The sequence below is a fragment of the Morchella importuna genome, assembly GCF_003444635.1.
Source record: "Morchella importuna strain M04M26 chromosome Unknown Morimp01GS018, whole genome shotgun sequence".
Taxonomy (NCBI): Eukaryota; Fungi; Ascomycota; class Pezizomycetes; order Pezizales; family Morchellaceae; genus Morchella; species Morchella importuna.
The window spans coordinates 1-23,133 of NW_025763415.1; the positions used below are offsets into that span (position 1 = coordinate 1).

The window sequence follows — 23,133 nt, forward strand, 5'->3', positions numbered from 1 at the left end:
TAACTAACCCTAACTAACCTAACTAACCAACTAACTAACCCTAACTAACCCTAACTAACCCTAACTAACCCTAACTAACCCTAACTAACCCTAACTAACCCTAACTAACCCTAACTAACCCTAACTAACCCTAACTAACCCTAACTAACCCTAACTAACCCTAACTAACCCTAACTAACCCTAACTAACCCTAACTAACCCTAACTAACCCTAACTAACCCTAACTAACCCTAACTAACCCTAACTAACCCTAACTAACCCTAACTAACCCTAACTAACCCTAACTAACCCTAACTAACTAACCCTAACTAACCCTAACTAACCCTAGGTGGCTGACGACTTTTGTTTAACTGCTCCTAAAGTGGTCTTTCTATTGTGCTGGCATTGATGTCTCCCTCCCTTCAATTTAGCTTTGTTTTGTTGCAGTTTTGTAAAAATTTACGTTTCCGGCTTGTTACTTGAGTTAGTGTACAATATGGTGCCTACTTGCTATTGATACAGGGTAATTTAGTACACAATCTGGCACCAAGTAGATGTCAATTAAATCTCCGTTGTACAGCTATTTGGGACTCGATCTAGCCATTGCTTTGGTTCCTACATCGGTTTTCGTAAAGTTATCTAAATCTAATAGTAGATGCAAGCAGAAGGTGGTAATCAAAGTAGCAGGTAAGGTACCAACAGCTGAGGTATGAATGGGGAATCCTCACAGTATATTCTGTAAAATTTGATATCATTCGCCACTGACCAAGGAATCAGAACTAGGTTACGGCATATATTGTATTTCAGATCACCCAAATAAGCAAAGCATGATTGGTCATCTCAGAGATTGGTTAACCATGGTAGGTGAAAACCACAGGGAGCATGGAGAGCCCAGATTAGTGGGATTAGTGCACCGTTGACAGCTAATTATATATGACTCCATTGTTTTTTACTGATCTGGATTTGTTGGCGGAGAGGTGGTGGTGCAAGCCCAGGCTATGAAGGTGTAGGCTGTGGAGGTGAGAGTTATACCTGAGAAAGTAGTGAAACCTTGCAAACCTGTATGTATTGCAGGTGCAAACTTGCTTTCGGTCAGGACGCAATGCATCCATACAGGTAAAACAATCGCTTCACGACGCTTGTTCTAGGAGGCAAAAGCAAGTCAACCGTACGTCCCCTATATATCAAAGGAGAAGTGGGTGAAGGGGACTGTACAGCACGTAGAACTGCATACTATAGGGGTCTCCGTGTTTTTGGGGATGGGGGGCTAACCTTAACCCTAAGTTCACCCCATCAGAAATGAGTATAGTAAAGGGGGAATCCTCACAGTATATTCTGTCAAATTTGATATCATTCGCCACTGACCAAGGAATCAGAACTAGGTTACGGCATATATTGTATTTCAGATCACCCAAATAAGCAAAGCATGATTGGTCATCTCAGAGATTGGTTAACCATGGTAGGTGAAAACAACAGGGAGCATGGAGAGCCCATATTAGTGGGATTAGTGCACTATTGACAGCTAATTATATATGAATCCATTGTTTTTTACTGATCTGGATTTGTTGGCGGAGAGGTGGTGGTGCAAGCCCAGGCTATGAAGGTGTAGGCTGTGGAGGTGAGAGTTATACCTGAGAAAGTAGTGAAACCTTGCAAACCTGTATGTATTGCAGGTGCAAACTTGCTTTCGGTCAGGACGCAATGCATCCATACAGGTAAAACAATCGCTTCACGACGCTTGTTCTAGGAGGCAAAAGCAAGTCAACCGTACGTCCCCTATATATCAAAGGAGAAGTGGGTGAAGGGGACTGTACAGCACGTAGAACTGCATACTATAGGGGTCTCCGTGTTTTTGGGGATGGGGGGCTAACCTTAACCCTAAGTTCACCCCATCAGAAATGAGTATAATAAAGGGGGAATCCTCACAGTATATTCTGTCAAATTTGATATCATTCGCCATTGACCAAGGAATCAGAACTAGGTTACAGCATATATCGTATTTCAGATCACCAGAATAAACAAAGCATGAATGGTCATCTCAGAGATTGGTTAACCATGGTAGGTGGAAACGACAGGGAGCATGGAGAGCCCAAATTAGTGGGATTAGTGCACCGTTGACAGCTAATTATATATGGCTCCATTGTTTTTTACTGATCTGGATTTGTTGACAAAGAGGTGGTGCAAGCTCAGGCTATGAATGTGTAGGATGTGGAGGTGAGAGTTATACATGAGAAAGTAGTGAAACCTTGCCAATTTGTATGTATTGCAGGTGGAAACTTGCTTTCAGTCAGGATTCAATGCATCCATACAGGTAAAACAAAGGCCTCACCACGCTTGTTCTAGGAGGCAAAAACAAGTCAACCGTAAGTCCACTATATATCAAAGGAGAAATGGGTGAAGGAGACTGTACAGCACGTAGAACTGCATACTATAGTGGTCTCCGTGTTTTTGGGGATGGGGGGGGCTAACCTTAACCCTAAGTTCACCCCATCAGAAATGAGTATAATGTTTGCGGCAAGTATGCTGGCATCAAAAGGTTCGCTCCTTAATGTTCCCTTGAAATGAATCAAAGGGTTCTTTTCCCAAAACCCCTTTGGTAGGAAAGGAATCAGTCGATTTATTTCCAAAGCTCATGGAGTTTTCGGCGATTGCCTGGGCATTTCCCGAATATTTGGCAATTTCCTGGATTCGCGAAATACCTAAAACATTATCAAATGTGGTTCGGAGGTTGATAGAAGATCCGGAATCAATTGCCAGGCTTAGAGCACATTCAAGATCTCGTAAATACATTATCCCAACGGCTTCATAAGCCACAGTGCGACCCGAGAACCTGTAAAAGAGAAAGAAGATAAATGTAGTAAGAAGTGAAGAAATGATATGCCATCGTTCCCGCAAACCCCTGGCTAGTGCCACACATCCAACCTCCTCCACCCTTGTCCACCGCCTCAAACTTTACCAAGCCTTCAGCCTGAAGCGACGCGCTTCAGAAGAGGATAAAATCAAAAGACAAGGTCAAACACACTCCCCCTAGAACTCAACCCCACCCTCAGCCAAGAATAAAATCAAATAAAGTTAAAAAATGACCGTTATATAGAAAACACCGCAGATTGAAGTAACGTGCTAGGCGGAAAGCAAGACAAGAAAATCCGAAAAAAGCAAACAGGGAACGATGTCAAATGAACCTTTACGTCACCCATCACCCCTAGGAAGAATGTAAGAATGGACACCGGGAGAAAACCTGGAAAGAACCCACCATCAGGAATTTCGATTAGATCGAACAACAATAGTTGCGCCCTCATCCGTGGTCGTGAGTTTGTACCTCAGCTCCTGAGCCTCTTCGTATGTCGTGATCCTCATAGACATGGGCGTTCTCGGCAATAGAAGGGATCTGAATATATAGAGACGACGATTATCCAGCGTAATCCAGCCCTGATCATCGAAGTCTACCACACGAATAGGCTCGAACGCCGCAAGAAAGTGTATCCGCTGTTCGTGGGGTAGGGCCCTGAGCACATTGATTGCTGCTTGGATATCCTCGCCAGTTCTGAACGAGCTCCTGATTGAGTCCTGCGACCAACCAACCAGACCCACCGCTAAACAGATGTCACAGTCAGACATAAATTCGTGCTTTGAGGAGTGTTCGCTGAATATGCTCCCTTTGGGCTTGCTGGTGGGTTTCTGTTATTTGGATTTGCTCGTTTGTGCTGTTTGAGGATCGTTCGATGAGGATATGCTCGCTTTAAGCTCCGTGAGGCAGTGGTGCTATTTAGTTATCCTTACCTTGGGCTATCTTTATGTGGTGGTGCTGACCCCGCATTATACTAACACCGCCGAGTCTACGAGTAAGCCCGTGGGGAAGAGCGGTGAAGGAGGTCGCCTAGCCTTGACCGAAACGATTATTATCGATGGTGTTCTATCCCTTGGGCGAATGGGACATTGGAAAATCTCTCTCATGCATTAGCGTGTTCTATAAAGGAAGTGATTGACTGAACTTAAGGCAGCATGCTGCGAAATATATGGAATACCAGGGTAATATAAAGCCTGGCAAATGCAGCAAGTTGTTTACCCGGACGTTTTCTCACCAAAATATAGAGATCACATGATATATATGCATGAGAGAGATTTTCCAATGTCTCATTTGTCCGAGGGATAACTGGGCTAGCGGGGGCAATGCGAGAATGGGAGTGGCAGGACAAAAGGTGTAGAATCAAAACTCTCTCCTCGACAACCGACGTGCAAGACGAATTGACCGATTAGAAGTCGCCACGTATTTTCGCAACCATCAAGAAAATACCCCGCTTTGAGTAACGAGAATTGAGGTTGGGTGTTGCGTTGTGAACGGCGAGAATTTGATGTATGTGACTGTACATCATCGTCAACCTTCTGGCTGGCGCTCTTCATAGCCGTGAGGCCGCGAAAGAGTAATGAAGTAAACAAAAAAAAAAAAGGTGTTGAATGGAGACTGGTGACGTAGGTTTGGGGGAGGGTGTGACTAATAGTCTCTTTATCCATTAGGCCGTGAATCAATGCTACTCACCCAAGTTACGTGGCTTGTAATGACAATTCTTCCTATCTCGATTATCAAATAATAAATCTCCTATACATATTATATTATCTACTTCTATTATGGCCGGGAGGGCGGGGGGCAGCAATTAACGGTCCCCTCAAATGTAGTTCTAAAGGCGTCCAACTCTTTAGAGCGCTATTTATCGAAGGTATAACTGGACGTGTCAGAAAGAGTGGGGGTAGGGCGTGCGGTGAAGAAGGGAGATTGAAGGGGGATGGGATTAGTGTCCGCAGCAGCTGCACAACCCTTCCATGATGTGCGACATCTGGTTTATTAAAGTCATCTTCTCCTGCTACCCGTATGGGCTTTCGGGAACTCGTCAACGACCTCACCTTACCTCTTCACCTCCACACCTCCGCATCTCCTACACTCCATCTTCCTTCCTTACTTCACCATCGTATACGAAATTGGGGTAACTCTACGCCCCACTGGCTACCCCGGATAGGAAGGTTCTTTGAAACACTTAATACATCACACGATATACGCCAATCCTCGGATATTTATAAGGGATATCTTAGCCTAGTTGTACCACGCCAATATGCGATATATATCTAGCGTTGAGGTAGTGTATGGAGATGGTTCCGAAGCAATAGATAAGCAGGATATCAATAAGGGTTTTGGCGGTGAGTTCATGACTACTTTGCACATTACTTTACCACTGATACTGATTGCATCTCTAGGTGAATATGTCTACCTAGTCCCAAGATACACCACAGACCGTAGCAAAGCTGCAAGTGGCTTCAGCGTCCACACCTCATTCATCGAAGACTTGGAAGCGAATGATATATCGAAGGGGGATGGTTCGACACTTTACCGCTATATCCATACTCACTACTATTTAAACAACTCTGACATGAGGGTGGTCAGTTCAGTCCATCTTAGAGAGGAGGAGATGGGCGATGGGAACACTGGCAATCTCAATAAAGACAGAGGAGGCAGGTTTTTGTATCTCTGCTGGAAATATGCCGACTAGAGGAGGAAACCTGGCATGTCATTAAGGAGGAAAATCTCTCAAAGAAAATGTATTGATAACTGAGATCAGAGTGTAAATTCACACAATCGGTCTATGTTGTTGCAGTAATGGGTAGTGATTGCACCCAGTTTTCCAGGTGCCCAGAAAGTATGTTCATGTGATCTTGTGGCTGTGATAACATGGCACTATTCTCACTAAGGGCGGGCAGTACAGGATTGAAGGCCTGATCGCGGTCAGTAATCCTGCCCGGATCCGTCTAAATGACAGATTTAAGTATCCTGTGTAAGTGTTAGTTTATCTTCTGACGTGGTCCGTCTAGTATGACACCTCAAGAGCCATCAAAGTTCCAACATTCCCCCCTACCAATCATGAGCGACTTCTTCCGAGGTTGACGGTTTCCTATCATTCCATAGTCATTCAGGCTGGGCTGCAATCTGTGGGTAGCGTCAGGGCCAAAAAAGACCAGTGCTCGGTTTCCTGACTTGGTATTTCCTAGCTTGAGGAAACGGTATATTGCCCTCTTCCACCCAGTGGAAGGATCATACGACACCGAAGGGGATTGAGCAAGCTGAGGTGTTATGAACTGACATCATGAGGAGAATGTAACAAGAGAGCTCTTAATTAAACGCTTATTGGTACACGTATGTATCGCCGCAAGGGGGATATTGCTTTGCAGTGTCCTACATTATAATTGGACCTGGTGACTCCAAACTGGCCTCACAGTATTGGCTTAAAGGCCATGTCCGACATTACAGAGCTGCCGCAATAATCCCATGAGCAAGTATTGTTCTATTGTGCTGTGGGCGCAGGGATGTCAATGATAGTGCGGTATGTGATATCTTTCAATAAACCTTTCCAATATAATTACTTGGACCACCTCATGACCGCGAGTGGTACTTTGCGGTATGGGTATCAAGTATTCAAAGAATTATGGAAGGCCTTCGGCCTCCCCTATTACACCTCCTGTGTATAATTCTCAATCTAGGTTTATGAGGGGCCTTCAGCCCCCATCCCCCTCCTCGCGAGTGTCAGGTACTTTGATACTACGGGTGGGCCACCTCGCGACCGCGAGGTCTCCTCCCACCTTAGATCTCTCCCACCTGCGTGTAGTATTTGACCACCTCAATTAGTTTTGCCTTAGCCATCTCGTTGCTCAGTGACCACCTCCTCCGGTAGTGATCCAGTTCTTTCCAGCTCCGATGCCAGCTCCAATGCCAGCTTCAATTAACGCCAGCTGCAATGCCAGCTGCAATTAACGCCAGCTCCTGTTAATGAGTACTGCGATCCTATTACTTCCACCCGCTGACCCCCACCTCCACCTCCACCGCTTCTCCATCTTCCCCCACAGCTCCCCCACCTCTCCTGTGTTTAGGTAACATTCCCCGCATTATCTCATTGCGCGACAATAGAAATCTTGACTAACCAGAGGCAGTATATGAGTCTATGATGCGGGGAGGGTAACTATGCCAACCATGCATTATGTATGGTGCGCCCAATCATAAAGGTAGTCAAAAAATTGGGGCGAGGTCGAGGTTGAATAACTTCCCAACGAAACAAATTATGAAAGATCCGGTTGGTAAAGTTGGGGTACTAGTTATGAGGAAGAATTTACCAACCAGATTTTTGATATCTCTCCTGGTTAGAAGGTTATTCAAGCTTGAAATTCGGTATTTTAGTATGTAAAATGCGCCAAGCAATCACAAAGTGGAACAGGCTTGGCAGTAGGGTAACTGCAACCTCACCACACCTGAACTACACCTTTACGCACCCAAAGCTGGTAGGCAACAACACAACCAGTTTTCAAGAGCTAAATTCGTAATTTTGGGAGGTGATACACGATTAGCTTAAAAGTATATAGAAAATTTAAAATGAATTTTTACATGCACAAATAGGGACCGGACTTGCATTTTCATGGTCAAAAAGGCTATAAATCATTATCTATTTAATTTAAAACTATTTTCATGGTTCTATATTGCTAAGTTACATCTTAGTTATTATATTCCCGAAGTTGATAATAATATCTTGTGTGGTTGTTGTGCTCAAAATTATTTGGTGGGGGTGGTTGCTATGGGGCTGGGGATGATAGGGATGCAACATAATTGTACCCTTACTTTATGCACCATAACTCTATGAGTTTTCAAGATTAAGACAAGTCTTTTTCATAGTATCTAGCTGGAGGATATAGGTGTGACCTGACATTTTCGTTTCATCGCTTACACTAATAGTCCTGAGCAGAGATTATGTAAGCATTTCAGGCATAATGGTAACCTTACACTCTCAATCCATAGCCTACCCAACCCCACCTTATCCAACATAACTCCATGAGATTTTAAGATTAGACCATACTCTTCTCATAGCGTATCGCTGACAAGTAGAGCTTGAACTCCATTAACAAGTGAAGTTTGGAGTTTGGGAGAAAATGACTTGAGTGGGGTTTGAACACGTGACCTTGAGGGAGTATGTGTTGTTGTAGTGCGAAGAAGATACTATTGCGCTGCTGGGGTTCCAGGGACAATGAGGGCGTTTGAACGCTCTATATATACAAATATTCTTATACCACACGATCCTCCGATTAAATAATCCCTGACACTAAGCCTTGTCTGAATCCCTGTTCCTTCTATGAGTCATCCCTTATACATGAGTAATTCCATACATAACCGATGTTCCAATCCCCTATTTCTACACTTCCCCTCACTTGCCACATCGTATTACTTCTGACAATTTCTGGTGAGCTGGTTTCGGTAGACCTTTGGTTATTATGTCTGCAACATTGTCTTCGGTTGGGACATAGAGGAGTTTGAAGGTTCCGGCTTCGAGTTGTTCATGTGTGTAGTGATAGTGAACGTCGATGTGTTTGTACCGGTCATGGATACGTGGGTTCCGACAGAGTTCGATAGACTCTGTTTTGTCGACCTGGATGTTGTATTGGTATTGTTGTTGGAGTTCGCATAAGGCATTACGAATTCATACCAATTGTCGAGCTGTAAGTGACAGAGACATGTATTCGGCGTCTGTTGTTGGGACTGCGACTGATTTCTGCTTCCGGCTTCTCCAGCTGATAGCTGATTTTCCTAGTCTGAACACGTATCCTGAGAACGATTTTCTGTCATCTAGGTCTGAAGCATCGGAACTGTCTGAGTAACCATCAAGTGTTCTAGTGGTTCCTTTTGGGTAGAACAGGTTCCAGTCTTTGGTTCCATTGAGGTACCAGAGTGTTCGTTTGGCTGCTTGTAGGTGGTACTCAGTTGGGCATAAGGAGTACTGAGAAAGGGCGGTAACGTTATGGGTGATATCAGGTCTGTTTGCTATGCTGTCGTACATGAGTGATCCAATTATGGATTGATACTCAGTTGGTTTCTCGATTTGGTCTTCTAGTTCTCCTTCCCGAGGGCTCAGATTTGGTTCGAGTTGTGTGCCAACTGGTTTGCAGTTATTCATTCCAACTTTGTCTAGGATTTTGTTGACGTATGCTAGTTGTGACAACGTGATACCATTTCTTTTTCCCGTTATTTCTATTCCCAGTGGGACTTTCGCATTACCGAAATCCGTACATTCGAAATCTGCCTTTTGTGGTGGTCTGATTTCGTTTCTGAGTGAGGTGTCGGGTCTGGATATCATGATGTCGTCAATATGGACCGATATTTATAGTTGGTGCTTCTTATTTATGAAGACACATGAGTCAAATTTGGCTGGGACAAATCTTTTCCGTTGAAGGGAGTCTGCTAGGCAAGCGTACCTTTCACGGGGTGATTGTTTTAGTACATATATGCATTTACAAAGTTTACAAACCTTGTGGTTCTGCCTGTAGCCTTCAGGTAGTTCCATGTAGATTTCCTCCTTAAGTATACCATATAGGAAGGCTGACTTGACGCCCATTTGTTCTGGTGTAGAACCGTTGTTTGCAGCTAGTGCAAGTAGGAGTCTTAGGGAATCGTATCGGGCAACCGGGGCGAAGGTCTCATCATAGTCTTGATACTGCACTTGGGTGAAGCCTTTGGTGATGTACCTAGCTTTGTATCTTTCGATTGTTCCGTCCGCGTTGTGTTTTACCTTGAATACCCATTTTCCTCCGACTACTGCTCGGTTGGTTGGTCTGTCGACAATATCCCAGGTATGGGCTTTGTTGAGGGCGTCTTTTTCCGTCTGTATTGCCTTCTTCCATAGGTGTTGATCATCGCTTTTCATTGCTTGATTGAAGGTGGTAGGTACAGTTACTAGGTGTACCCGATGGATGGTGGGATCCAAGTTGTCGTACTGGCTTTGGAGCTTTGATTTGTCCTTTTTGTGGTCTAGATTGGCTGCTTCCATCGCTAGTTGCTTGGTTTGTTCGTCCATATCTCTGTCGGCTAGTATTTCTGATACCTCCTTGTCATAGGTGTTTCCTAATTCCGATATTTTCTGTCGGATTTCCTTTCTTTTCCCTTCGATGTCAAGTGCTGCTTGTTTCTCCGTTCTTTCACGGATGCGATTTGATCTTCTTGTTGTGACAGGATGCGGGACTTCAGATTCTTTCTCCTTCTCGGTTGTTGGTTTCTAAGGTTTTGATTTATTTGGTGGTTCTGGGAGAGGTGTTTCTGTGTTTTCCTGATTAGCTTCCTGTTTATTATTTTGTTCGAGGGGGCGTCCAGGAGTGGGCCTCGTAAGCCCGGCCCCCAGTCCACTTGCGTCTGTTTCAAGGTTTTCTTCGATTGCTGACGATTCGGTTCTTGATCAGGCCTGTCTTCTGATTCATATCCGTCGTCTGTTGGTGTAGGTGCCGCTTCTGGTTTTAGGATAGGGGTGTAGTCGAGTTCCACAGTGACTTCCCCTGATTCAGGAGGGGGGAATGTGACATCTCGACTTACAACTAACCTACTTTGTGATCCTATACAGGTGCGGTAGTGTTTGTTACTGTCTGAGTATCCGACAATGATTCCTTTGTGTGCTCGGGGTGCTAGTTTGCTTCCTACTGGCCTAGAGTTTTCTGGGATGTGGATGTAGCATTTCTTTCCGAATGGTTGAAGGTGTTGGATACTCGCCTTTGAACCTTTTAGGGCTTCGAAGGGGGTCTTTTCCTTTAGGGTACTGTGAGGTAGCCTGTTTTTAAGTTAGACAGCTGTTGGGTATGCTTCACCCCATAACGATTTAGGATGGTCCATGATCATGCACCTGACCATTGTTGTTATCGTCCTGTTGAATCGTTCTGCAACTCCATTTGATTCAGGAGTGTATGTGGGAGTCTGTTCTTAGACTATTCCTTGTAGGTTGAAGTAATACATTGTGTCTTTGTCGATGTATTCACCACCACCGTCACTTCTGAATTTCAGTATTGTTGTATTATACTGTTTCTCGATTTTTGTGACGTAGTCTTTGATGGCTGTTATCACATCGTCTTTCTATTTTAGCAAATATATTCAGGCAATGCGGGTATAGTCGTCAATGAAGGACATGTAGTACAGGGCTTTTCCTTGTGATTGTGTGCCGAATTTTCAAGATAGGTCTGAATGGATTAGTTCGAATGCTCGCTGGGATCTTGTACCAATTGGTGCAGGCTTCTTATATAAACTTTTTGATAGTGCACATTGACTGCAGTGGAATGTTTCTGGTTTGGGAGGTAGCTTATGGATGTCTTCGTACAAGTTTTCTAGTGTCGCAGGGTGGCCTAGTGCTTGATGCCATTCAGAGTAAGTGGTCGAGCGAACTGTATTGCTAACTACTTGTACATTCCAAAGTCTCTTATCCAATTTCGCACAAATTATTCCTTTCTTTTCTTTCGTGACCAATTTGTTTCCTCCTCCTGACTTTGTTCTAAACTCCTTTTTGTCGAGTACGGTTTCTGAGACCAATCCCACATTTCCCATGGTTGGGACCAGCAGCACGTCGGTGAGGACAACGGTGGATCTATCTCCATTGGGAAGGTAACATTTGAAACTAGCACTTCCCAATCCGGTGACAGTGTGGGTGGTGCCGTTGGCTGTTCGGACTGTGCTGGTTTGAGGTCGGATGTTGAAGAGTTGGTCTTTGAAAGGAGTTACGTAAGAAGTAGTTCCAGAGTCAAGGATCCAGGTAAGGGGCAGAGAAGGTGAGGTGTCAGTGCGTACCATGCATACTGTTGTGGATTATTCGTTGATAACTACCGATGCCCAATTATCCCTGCCTGTTCTCCTACTGTTTGTGTCCCTTGTCTTGTTCTGTTCTTTGAGCTTTCTGCACTCCTTGTACTCATAGCCCTGGTACAGTTGGTTCCTTTTCTTGCACCAGGTGCATTCTTTGCCGTTTGGTGTGGGGGTATTTCTGGTGTGAAGTACCCTGTTGTTGCCGGTGAGACGGCTATGCTCTTGTAGGTTTTGTAGCCGTTGGCGTACATCTTCGTATGTAACATCCTGTTTGGTCTGGATGTTATCGACGATGTTGCTCATCGACTTTGGCAGTGAGGCAAGTAGTAATGCTGCCATCGCTTCGTTGGATTTGGTGAGGGGTAGCAGAGCCTGAGCGAGTTTGTGGTCGCCGCTCTGACACCTGGTCTTAAGAGTGTTCCAGTTTGTGTTGAAGGTCTCGAGATGCTCGGTTAGGTTACCGTTGTCTTGCATCTTTGTGTCTAGAACACGGCTGAGGAGTGTGATCATCGTGTTTGGGGATACGCGATCGTAGAGGTCTTTAAGCGCCTTCCATCCATGGTAGCCATTTTCGGCGGAGACGACTGTTGGTTGTATGTCTTCGGCTACAGCTCCGATGAGAAGGCTGTGCATTTGTTTTCGGGTCTTTTTGATTTCGGCCTTGGTGAGGTCTGTGTCATCTTCTGTGGGGTTTTCGATGCTCAATCCTTCCTACCAGTCTGCTGCATCGAATGTAATCCTCCAGGCAGACGCCCAAGTTTGGTAGTTGGATCGTCCATTTAGTTTTGGGAGTCCATCAAACTTGATCCGAATGTTACTGGTGCTCGTGTTGTCTGATGACTTAACCTCCTCGGCTTTGGATGATTTTGCAGCGTCAGACTTGATGTTGTATGAAGTGTAATTGAGTTAAGCGAGGTGGCAAGTGGTGTACGGATTTTATTTGGCAAAACCCGGGCTCATAACCTGAAGTTTGGAGTGTAGCAGAAAATGACTTGAATGTGGTTTGAACACGTAACCTTGAGGGAGTATTTGTTTTTGTAGTGCGAAGAAGATACTATTGTGCCGCTGAAGTTCCAGCGACAATGTCGGCGTTTGAGCGTTTTATATATACAGATATTCTAACACCACGTGATCCCCTGATTACATAATCCCTGACACTGCGCCTTGTCTGAATCCCTGTTCCTTCTATGAGTCATCCCTTATACATGAGTAATTCCATACATAACCGATGTCGCAATGCCCTATTTCTACACTCTGACCGAGTGAACCTTGACCGACCGAGTAAACTCCCGAATGACTACAACGCCACCCACCCCCTGAACCCGTGACATCTGCCAAGCGCATCGTTACCACAATATATAATGATAATGTCCTTGACGAATACTTGACGGAATCATTGAACCCCCATCCCCCTCTCCACTGCGAATTACTCGAGATAACTCGCGCGAAAACCTCCGACTGAGCGAGCTTATTCGAAAGCCATTCGCCCTATATATACTGACTCTGCCTTTACCAGCTCTATGGCGTATATAGCCAGATCTGATGTGTTGCCCCAGCATACCACCACGTTGTTGCTTCAGCACAACGGACTTGACAGGACAACCGCCAAATTCCACAACAACCTGTCCTTCTAACATGCACTCATGCTCAGAAAATAGCTTAGCTTTTGACATTGACGCCTTTCATTCCAGCCCGTATATTCCGTTAGAGAAATCACAAAATATCACTCGCACCAAGCACAAGGCTCTGACCGATCAAGTTAGCTACCTCTTGAAATAGGGCGCTCGGCACGTTTCATAGTATTGGAGGATTCTCATTATTTCATTATAGTATTTGTCATCGAAGTATGACTCACTCATGACTCACTTTCCTATTAGTCATTCTCTCACTCATACGTTTTGGCTCATTGTATCTCTTTTGTACTCCCTCTCATTAGTATAAATACGGGGCATTCTCCTTTAGCTAGAATAAACCAACACGCTCAATCACTTCACTTCTCCTACATACTTTCTCTACTCCCAACCATTTCGTTTAGCTCTGTTGCCAACCGGTGGCTCACCCACCGCCCCCATCGCAACCCACTTCTGGGTACATGGCATTACTACCAACCCCCTTTACTCTCAGACAATGGTGATAAAACCTATTTCTAATCAGTGACAGATAACACAGTTGGTCATGATCACGGTGATACGAATTATAGAGCAGCTGAAACCCCCCCCGGGGGCTAATGCGAGGTATTATGGTATCATATCTCGGTTTTGTACCTCGTTCTCCCTACTTTTAGGTATGAGCGGAATATGTTTCGTAAAAAAAGTGTACATACCTAGATGGAAGCTTCCCGGTACCTTCTCCATTGCACAAGAAGTTTACACAATCCCGGAACTGTACCCACCCGCTGCGCCCTGCGGAGATATTTCTATGGTAAGAAGGTATCATGTTGGGAGTTAAAGCGAACGGGGCATTCGAACGCTGGAGGAGGAGGAGGAGGAGGAGGAGTGTTGGCTCTTGAATTCGCATAGCATCTATGTAAATGCATTAATGGCCTAGATCTGTCTCTCTGGGACCAATGATGGGTCAGTCCTCCAGGGTTAGGGTTTCTAACTCAATGTCACTGTTAACAAAACTAAATGGACATCCGGGGACCAAAACCTTAGATATATAAATGTATTTTATTCTACCCATAGATTTAGAGTAGATTGCATGATACCATTTCCTTTATTTTTGTTTCTACTATACCTAGAGAAGGTTTGTTTCCGCAAAATGAAAGGGAAGCAACTCACCAAATATTATTGTGGTACTAGAGGCGAAACTGTAAGCCACATTCTCTCAGATCGTCCACTGACAGCGGTGCCAAGAAGGCTTGAATAGGAATCTCCTAGGGGCCTGCTATCACTTCAGTAATTGTTATACCCTGAAGGAGACAATTGGACCTGGGGATCGGCTATATAGAGATAGTTTGAGCGAAAAAGACACATTTTCAAAAGAGCAGAAGTGGTGGGCAAAGAGTAACGAGACAGAGGAGTTAGTGGGGATGAGGGGACTGAAAGAGAAATAAGAAAGGAAATCAGTGAATTTGCTTTTGGCTTTTGATATTGTTTTTCATTTTATCCTGTGCTTCGATTTTGTTTTTGAGCTTTTTCTTTTATTTTTGGGTGCGAATTACGGCTGACTGCAGTGACCAGTCCGCCGTAATCTCTCACGTCGCTAGCATTCCGGATGAGTGAGTTAAGGAACGATAGATCGGCTACGAGGTATTCTGAAGGCATCTCATACCTTTAATACCAATGCTTATTAATTTCTGCGTCCCTCAATTATCAACTTTCTAATACGGGTTGAGTCTCGTTGACTTCCCTGATTGCGTAGGATTATGGTTGACCACCCGCCACACCCCTCCACTTTATTACAGCCATTAAGATTCAGTTGATGAGGTAGCAGCTACCAGCCAAGGGATATCTTACTAGTAATACTGAGAAGAAACTCGGTAACTCGATATAGAGCTGGTATGTCTGGGGCCTTCTTGTGCAAAAAGGTAAAAAAATACTGAGGAAAGTCGCTTCTTCCTTCATGATTATATAATTTTCTACTGTACAAAGATTGGGCTGGAGAGTTTCTGGAGCTCCTTAGATAATATTCAAACTGATTTTAGGGAGAAGATAAAAAAGAAATTTTTAGACATGGAATAAGCCAACCCTTGACAAGACCAGAAGACTATCCACAGCAGGTGAAGCAAGGATTCATAATTAACACAAAAGGGACTATAATCACATAATCAGTTAAGTTAGGAAGAATAGAACAAGGAAAGTACCTTAATTCATGCCCCCGTATGAATATAGCATGCCCATTTGATAGGTTGGCTAAGGCACTGGGCCCGCAATCTCTTGATAGCATGATGGAATGCAAAACTAACCTTCCGATGGCCCTGATAGCTCGCATTAGGCTGGTCACTAAATAGTATTCAATAAAAGTTCCCCGCAACTTATCGGCAGGCGGAGTCGTTTGATATTCACTGCATCGCAAGCACATGGCTAAATCCGGACAGCTGAAAGCCACTGGCAATATATTTTGATTCGTCGGCCAATGTAGTCGAGGAGTTCTCTGCCGTGCTGCAGGCTGAAAAATATGCTATCTGCGAATGTTGAAATTTCGTGTTCGAGATCGCCCCAACAATTAATTTATTGACCGCGAGTGTTCCCGACTCAGAGCCATCATTTTTACAAAGAAGTAAATGTCTATCTGAGGGACTCTCTGGGTCAGACACTCCATGGCAGGCGAAATGGATAACATGGTATGATGGAAGTTCGTTGAGGACCTGAGCTGTACTTGGTTGCTCCAATTGAGTTGTACTCGCTTTTCCCTTCACGATATTTGCAATATCAGCAGCTTCCATTGTTGAATTATGGAGAGGACTTTGGCCGGGAGTGGTGAGCATGTTGACAGGAAGAAGGCGAGGGTCTGCATTGCTGAGGAGCTCCAGATTCTTTTGGCGAGCGTATTAAAGCGCTTTGATCGTTGAAATATATGACGAAATGGCCTGACTTTTAGTGTTGCATGTCGAGCCACAGGAATGGTGGCCAGCAGAATGGGAAAGTTCTACAGCGAGGGGCCCCACCCCGATCCACCAAATTCGGCGTAAGTCGGTTCCCAGGTTCAATGATTTGAGGATTGGCTCTACTGCCGTATTCCACATCCACAGAAGAATCTCACCCATTCTCTGGTTTCTCAACTGATAAGTATAGCGCTTGGGTGAGGTCATTCTTAGATTTGGAGTCAAGCTGTATACAAAGCCGTTGAAATGTGTCAAGTTCCTTCAGATGCTTCAACTGTAGTTCCGAAAGGTCAGTTTTGCTATCAATAGCAACGCCCATAATAATGCCTCGAACAAGTTCCAATAACCTAAGGCAGTGAGAGGCCTCTGAGCCCGCCTGGAAAGTGAAAGAGATACTCTCAGCTATAAGATTACTAAACTGAGACAAGTGATGCTCTTGACCTTCTCTCCTCAACGATCTTGAGCTTAGGTTGGGAAGCATTCTGACGGCGCCCTCGAGAAGTGCACTTGACTCCTGCCATATCTTGCTTGCAGCAAGAAGCAAAGCTGCTTCACGAGCTGTTTGAATACGTATAGCCGGTTTCGCGATATGGGAGTGCCAAGCTGCATAGGAAAGACGAAGAATGTGATAAAAATCTCGAACCGATTTTGACTGGTTATATCGTGAAGTGAGCATAACCGCTAGATTATACAACCTTCCGGCAAGATGGAGGTCATCGTTTGTGGTCATTTCGACTGCCTTCTCACCCCACTCAATGGCCTGCTGAAGGTCCTGTAGATTTTGCTGTCCTGATTGATAATACCTTTTCGCCATCTTATTGCTCAGATTATTCAATAATCGTTCACGATTAGGGTGGTTTTCCGGTGTTGTTGCGATAGCCTCCTTGTCCCATTTGATGGCGTGCTCAAGGTCCTTGAGGTCTCCTACTTGGTCATACCCGGTTTTGAGTGCGTCACTAAGGTTGCTCAACCATACTGAACGATCAGGGTAGTCTAGCGGTGTTGCTGATATAGCATTCTCAACGCTCTTGATAACCTCCTCAAGATGAAGCTAGGTGTAAACGGCAGTAAAATTGTGCTCTCGGAGGTTGCGTTGCAACACATGTGGGGCAGCCTATTCAAGTACTTTTACTGGTGCCAAATATTATTTTCTGCAGCTTCAACCAATCATATGCCAAAAAAGGGTTTTTCAGACCAACCCATAACCCCCGGTACACTATAATGCCAGTCGTGAGTGTCAGGCTCGGAATCACAAAGCCCTCCACACCATCACGGGTACCAGAACAGCAATCAAAAATGATCCTTTGGAGAGCTGAATTTGTGTATAGTTGTTGAATAGTAGATAAATAACAATAATTTGACATTTAATATCTTGTGTATCAACTCAGAATGAAAAGGTTGTGGAAATCTGTTTGAGCCTGACGTTCAGGACTGGTATCGTACTGTATCTTCTTTGCGTAGCTCGCATCGATCTCTGTAGTCTTGTTTATGAAATGTACAATAGAGTATTTAAGCTCACTCAACCTTTTGATAAAATATGGAGCCAAGTGCATGGTAGAGGAAATATTGAAGCCAGATCCTGCTCAGATTGATCCTAAGTCTGGTCATAACCTCGTCAGCTTTAGTAGGCATATCTTCTTGGTACTTATTTTCTCAACAAAAAAAGAGGTGAGCTTAAACACTCCAATAAGATGAGATATAAATATGTCCTACTGTCTCTGATTCGTATTTTATTTGTTAGACATCCCATGGAGAGTATGAGTCTTTTAAAGTGTTAACCCTCAATTCAAAAGCCTCATCTTTGTCCTATCATGATCTATTTTCTTCTGAGTGGTAGACTAGAAGACAGGTGTATCCATTTCTAGCTGGTGAAATTTCTTGCTTAAAGGGCGAAGGTTGCAATTGGTTTCTTTGGATACGGCTACTTCTCAGATCTCGTTGCAAGGGTGCTTAGATATGAACTATATTGACTCGATAAACGGCCCTGGATTTGTAAATGTTAGAGTCGAGTCTGCAGCCGAATGCAGTTAGTAGCGCCAAGCCACTCCAATCACTATCAAGACAGATGGCCTATTTTTTTATTTTTTTATTTTTTTTGTCTAGTTCATTAATTGCATGCAAACTTGCAGTTATGGCAATATCTGTAATGTCAATATTATGATTTGGCTAAGGCGATAGATTGGAACGTGAAGAGGAGGTATTGCGCAGTTAGAATAGGATTTGTAATGGGGTTTCTGTTATGTTCTTTCGGTTTCCATTACGCGGGGCATTAGTCATCAACGGACTAGGAGTTGGATATATAAGGGGGCGTGGTCTCGTGCCTTTTCATGTTTTCCTTTCTTTCTTTTTCTCTTCATGCAACCGCCTGTATCTTACCGAGCCCGACCACTTAGGGTACGGGGGGATCCCCATCCCGTTTCGATATCCTGATTCTCGAATTGCTTCAGGCCCTGAACACGACGGCCCCCTATCTACCGAGTTGAAGCCTTTCACTAGGACTCGTCCTTCTTCTTACCCCTCCTCCAACCCGTCGGCGCCCCCGATCGCGACACCAAAACGACCAACCCTTCGAGGCTACCCCTCTCTACGTCGTATTGGCACTCTGTCAATTGTCTGGAGGTCAGCACAGACCCATTGCCAAGGCCTACAATAACCTACTGTGTTAGCGACCTCACGGTCGCGAAACATCCGTTTCTCACCTTACGCGAAGTCCCTTCGTTGGGCCTTACCCCGCTTTACGGCCCCAGGCAGGCAACCCATTCAACCGAGTTGGCTTCCCCGCTCACCCAACCCCATCGGCCCGGCATGACAACCGAGGACACCCCATGAAGACACGGTCGGCACTTACGATTGCGACAACCCCATATAATACGGAAATCGAGTTCGAAGGTCACCACTGTAGAAACCACCAACAGGTAGCGGCTCACGCTCACCCCATCTATACTTGGCCTCTGTACCATTCCTACCTTAACTTCCTGCTGCCTGACGAGCAGACTCCCAGGGATCCCATCGACACCCTCCTCCCTACGCTTTCGCACCTGATGTTTCGGCGATCTTTCGCGTTGCCTTCGTACAGTACTTCCCTTTTGGCATTGGGAATGATACTGGTTTATGGTGAACGGGTATATAGACGATTGACTCTATGTGGTTTGACAGAGAAGCTTTTGGGATTTCATTCTCCTGTAGTGTTGTTACTTTGTTCGTCGCTTAGTTTCTGTTCATATACACCATGTCGCGCGATGTTCGTACGTACTTTTTCTTTTGTCTTTGGCGGTAGTGTAGGCGTGCGATAAGCTCTGTGCTTCTATGCAATATAAAATCCAATCCAACCTGTATTTACTCCATGAATACTATGTTTGTTCTACGTGTCATCATAGGGTTCAACTGGTTTGTCATACCAAGTAGAGCCGCCCCATAGTCCATAGCCAAGAATACCTACTGCTACACCTTCACCTCGGTTGTATTCCTTGGCACTATAGTCTCTACGCCAATAGACCCCAGTTACACTTGGTTGTGTCTTCTATCGCCAATCAATACAATACTATAGTTTACAATTTCGGAACACGTCCCTGTTGATTATCAGTAACTAAGCGACGCCTTTCAAACCTTCTTTCAAGAACACCCAGATGTCGATAATAATGTCGGAATAGAAGCTTATGCACTTCTCCAACGGGCCCAACACGGTCTTGCTCAGTACGTACCAGACTTACAGGAGGTAGAAAGGGAGGCTGGAAATGCAAGAGAAATGTTTGAGCGTGACCTTGCTGCTACTCGAACTCAACGGGTTGCTGTGGAAGTGGTTGCCCCTGATGAAAAACCGATTGAGGGCGATAATGCCCCACCTGTGCCCCCAGTACTGCCCGTTACGGCTATTACCCAAAGGTCCGAGAAGCTTCCAGATCCAGAGGTGTTTAGGGGAGATCGTGATCGAGAAAGATTACACCTATTCAAGCAACAGATGAGGGTCAAGTTATTGGGAAATGGCCACCACTTCCCCACAGTACAGTCTAAGCTATTCTAAGCATTCAGTCGACTGGAGAGTGTTGCCGCTAATCAGTTCCTACAATACGTCGGGGAAGAAGGAATTGCTTTGCCTTCCATGTTACGGTTTTATGAAATTCTAGATACTGCGTTCGGGGACCCTGATCGAATGTGTACGGCTAGGAGGAATCTCAGGAACATCCGCCAACGAAATCGAACTTTTGCTGATTATTTCACCGAATTTCAAAGATATGCTGCCGAGTCGGAGATGGATGAAGCTTCTCGGATTGAGGCTCTAATGGAAGGTATCAATGTGGAACTCGACGAATCAATGATACATCATGAAACCCCTGCTACGGTAGATGCATGTCCAACGCTCTTGCAACAGTTGTATAATCGCCGTCGAGCGGCAGAAGCTAAGCGAGGAAGTAAAAAGCCTTGGAATGCTACTACTGCTCCGGCCCCTCGTCCCCCACCAGCGAATCCTGTCCCTGCTCCCAGTGCTGCCGCCCCGGCGGTCAATGTACCTACCACTGAGAACCATCCCTCGTTCCGCCCAGGAGGTGATGTACCGATGGATTTGTCTGTAGGACTTCGTCGCCCCACCACTACCGAAAGAAACGCCCGCTTAGCTGAGGGTTGATGTTTCTATTGCGGAGTTGTCGGACATATGGTTAGAGATTACCCCAAGCGACGGCAACTGGAAATCAACCAAGGAGACCGGTGATGAGGGGAGGGTCATTGAGAGTGGAGGAAAACGATGGAAGTGATAAGGAGTCAGCAAAAGATTTGTCTCTGCACTAAGTGGCTTAGCGCAGGGACTATTTAAAGATTTTACTAGGATGTGTGTTTCTGGTTTTTCGATATCAGAGGAGAAAGTGGGTGGGAACCAATTTGCAGTAACTTGTTCGATTTCGCAGAACAAAAATTCTTTTATACCCACCTACGCCCTTATTGATACCGGAGCATCAGGATATGCTTTCATTGATGAATCTTTCGCAAGCCACAACAATCTTACCATGACCTCCCTTAAAATACCCCGCCATGTAGACGTCATAGACGGCAGACCTATCAAGTCAGGAAAAATTGTCCATATCGTTGATATCTCGCGTGACATTCATGGCGATCGAGAGACCACGCCGTGTTTTGCGACAGAGTTAGTGTAGAAATAGTGCATTGTGACATCGATTATGTATGGAATTACTCATGTATAAGGGATGACTCATAGAAGGAACAGGGATTCAGACAAGGCGCAGTGTCAGGGATTTTGTAATCAGGGGATCACGTGGTGTTAGAATATCTGTATATATAAAACGCTCAAACGCCCACATTGTCGCTGGAACTTCAGCGGCACAATAGTATCTTCTTCGCACTACAAAAACACATACTCCCTCAAGGTTACGTGTTCAAACCACATTCAAGTCATTTTCTGCTACACTCCAAACTTCAGGTTATGAGCCCGGGTTTTGCCAAATAAAATCCGTACACCACTTGCCACCTCGCTTAACTCAATTACACTTCATACAACATCAAGTCTGACGCTGCAAAATCATCCAAAGCCGAGGAGGTTAAGTCATCAGACAACACGAGCACCAGTAACATTCGGATCAAGTTTGATGGACTCCCAAAACTAAATGGACGATCCAACTACCAAACTTGGGCGTCTGCCTGGAGGATTACATTCGATGCAGCAGACTGGTAGGAAGGATTGAGCATCGAAAACCCCACAGAAGATGACACAGACCTCACCAAGGCCGAAATCAAAAAGACCCGAAAACAAATGCACAGCCTTCTCATCGGAGCTGTAGCCGAAGACATACAACCAACAGTCGTCTCCGCCGAAAATGGCTACCATGGATGGAAGGCGCTTAAAGACCTCTACGATCGCGTATCCCCAAACACGATGATCACACTCCTCAGCCGTGTTCTAGACACAAAGATGCAAGACAACGGTAACCTAACCGAGCATCTCGAGACCTTCAACACAAACTGGAACACTCTTAAGACCAGGTGTCAGAGCGGCGACCACAAACTCGCTCAGGCTCTGCTACCCCTCACCAAATCCAACGAAGCGATGGCAGCATTACTACTTGCCTCACTGCCAAAGTCGATGAGCAACATCGTCGATAACATCCAGACCAAACAGGATGTTACATACGAAGATGTACGCCAACGGCTACAAAACCTACAAGAGCATAGCCGTCTCACCGGCAACAACAGGGTACTTCACACCAGAAATACCCCCACACCAAACGGCAAAGAATGCACCTGGTGCAAGAAAAGGAACCAACTGTACCAGGGCTATGAGTACAAGGAGTGCAGAAAGCTCAAAGAACAGAACAAGACAAGGGACACAAACAGTAGGAGAATCTCAAGGGACGGTGATAGCAAGTATTCCGCAGGGTACGATTGGCGACAGTAGAAGCTGTCGAGTTAGTCGAGCGGGGTCAAGCGAGGTCAAACGAGGCGTGAAGGTCTTCGTAAAGAAGAGAAGTAAAGGCGTATGTATTGAGAACCAGCGTATATATATGTATGTGGTCCTACCTGGTATGATATGCCAGGTGCGGACAATGGTTATGGTAAGGAAATACAGAAGACGTTGCGTGAGGAAAGGAGAAGAAAGGAAAACAGGAACGAGGCGAGGGAGAGCCCTCTAATATACTCAAGGAAATCCTACGATGACTAATCCCGAATGACTCACACCACGCAACCGAACAGAAACCCATAGAACGCGATAGAAACCTCCTGACTAATCCGACTCTTCGAGACCTAGCGACTCCATCAACCGATCCGTGAAAGTAGCCCCCCCCTTTAAGCGCGAGCTCCTGCGAGCCTGAGTCTTAACCTCCATCTCGAGCGGCCCCGGTTTCTCAGGGTATTGTGTATGAAAGACATCGACTGCGGCGGTGTCGTTGTGGTAGGCGGCGGGTTCCCAGGTAGGGTCAGTGTACCCTGTCCACTTGACTAAGTATTGTAGGCCGTTATTCCTTGT

General features: G+C 45.2%; 6 protein-coding genes across 6 annotated transcripts; 3 read left to right on the forward strand and 3 right to left on the reverse strand.

Annotated features, from left to right (window-relative positions):
• Window positions 1-3,234: 3,234 nt before the first annotated feature.
• On the reverse strand, window positions 3,235-3,597 carry LAJ45_06163 (uncharacterized protein; the record flags this gene model as incomplete). The annotated part of the gene is made up of 1 exon (XM_046115730.1): window positions 3,235-3,597. One exon carries the CDS (start codon window positions 3,595-3,597, stop codon window positions 3,235-3,237), a length of 363 nt encoding a protein of 120 aa, XP_045970839.1.
• Window positions 3,598-5,084: 1,487 nt separating this feature from the next.
• LAJ45_06164 (uncharacterized protein) lies at window positions 5,085-5,519 on the forward strand (the record flags this gene model as incomplete). The annotated part of the gene is made up of 2 exons (XM_046115731.1): window positions 5,085-5,169; window positions 5,227-5,519. 2 exons carry the CDS (start codon window positions 5,085-5,087, stop codon window positions 5,517-5,519), a joined length of 378 nt encoding a protein of 125 aa, XP_045970840.1.
• Window positions 5,520-15,617: 10,098 nt separating this feature from the next.
• On the reverse strand, window positions 15,618-16,001 carry LAJ45_06165 (uncharacterized protein; the record flags this gene model as incomplete). Its single annotated transcript, XM_046115732.1, has 1 exon — window positions 15,618-16,001. One exon carries the CDS (start codon window positions 15,999-16,001, stop codon window positions 15,618-15,620), a length of 384 nt encoding a protein of 127 aa, XP_045970841.1.
• A 313-nt stretch (window positions 16,002-16,314) lies between these two features.
• LAJ45_06166 (uncharacterized protein) lies at window positions 16,315-17,792 on the reverse strand (the record flags this gene model as incomplete). The annotated part of the gene is made up of 2 exons (XM_046115733.1): window positions 16,315-17,211; window positions 17,685-17,792. The coding sequence occupies 2 exons, from the start codon at window positions 17,790-17,792 to the stop codon at window positions 16,315-16,317; spliced, it is 1,005 nt and encodes a 334-aa protein (XP_045970842.1).
• Window positions 17,793-19,905: 2,113 nt separating this feature from the next.
• On the forward strand, window positions 19,906-20,784 carry LAJ45_06167 (uncharacterized protein; the record flags this gene model as incomplete). Its single annotated transcript, XM_046115734.1, has 2 exons — window positions 19,906-20,129; window positions 20,190-20,784. 2 exons carry the CDS (start codon window positions 19,906-19,908, stop codon window positions 20,782-20,784), a joined length of 819 nt encoding a protein of 272 aa, XP_045970843.1.
• A 1,137-nt stretch (window positions 20,785-21,921) lies between these two features.
• Window positions 21,922-22,563, forward strand: LAJ45_06168 (uncharacterized protein; the record flags this gene model as incomplete). Its single annotated transcript, XM_046115735.1, has 1 exon — window positions 21,922-22,563. The coding sequence occupies one exon, from the start codon at window positions 21,922-21,924 to the stop codon at window positions 22,561-22,563; it is 642 nt and encodes a 213-aa protein (XP_045970844.1).
• Window positions 22,564-23,133: the final 570 nt, after the last annotated feature.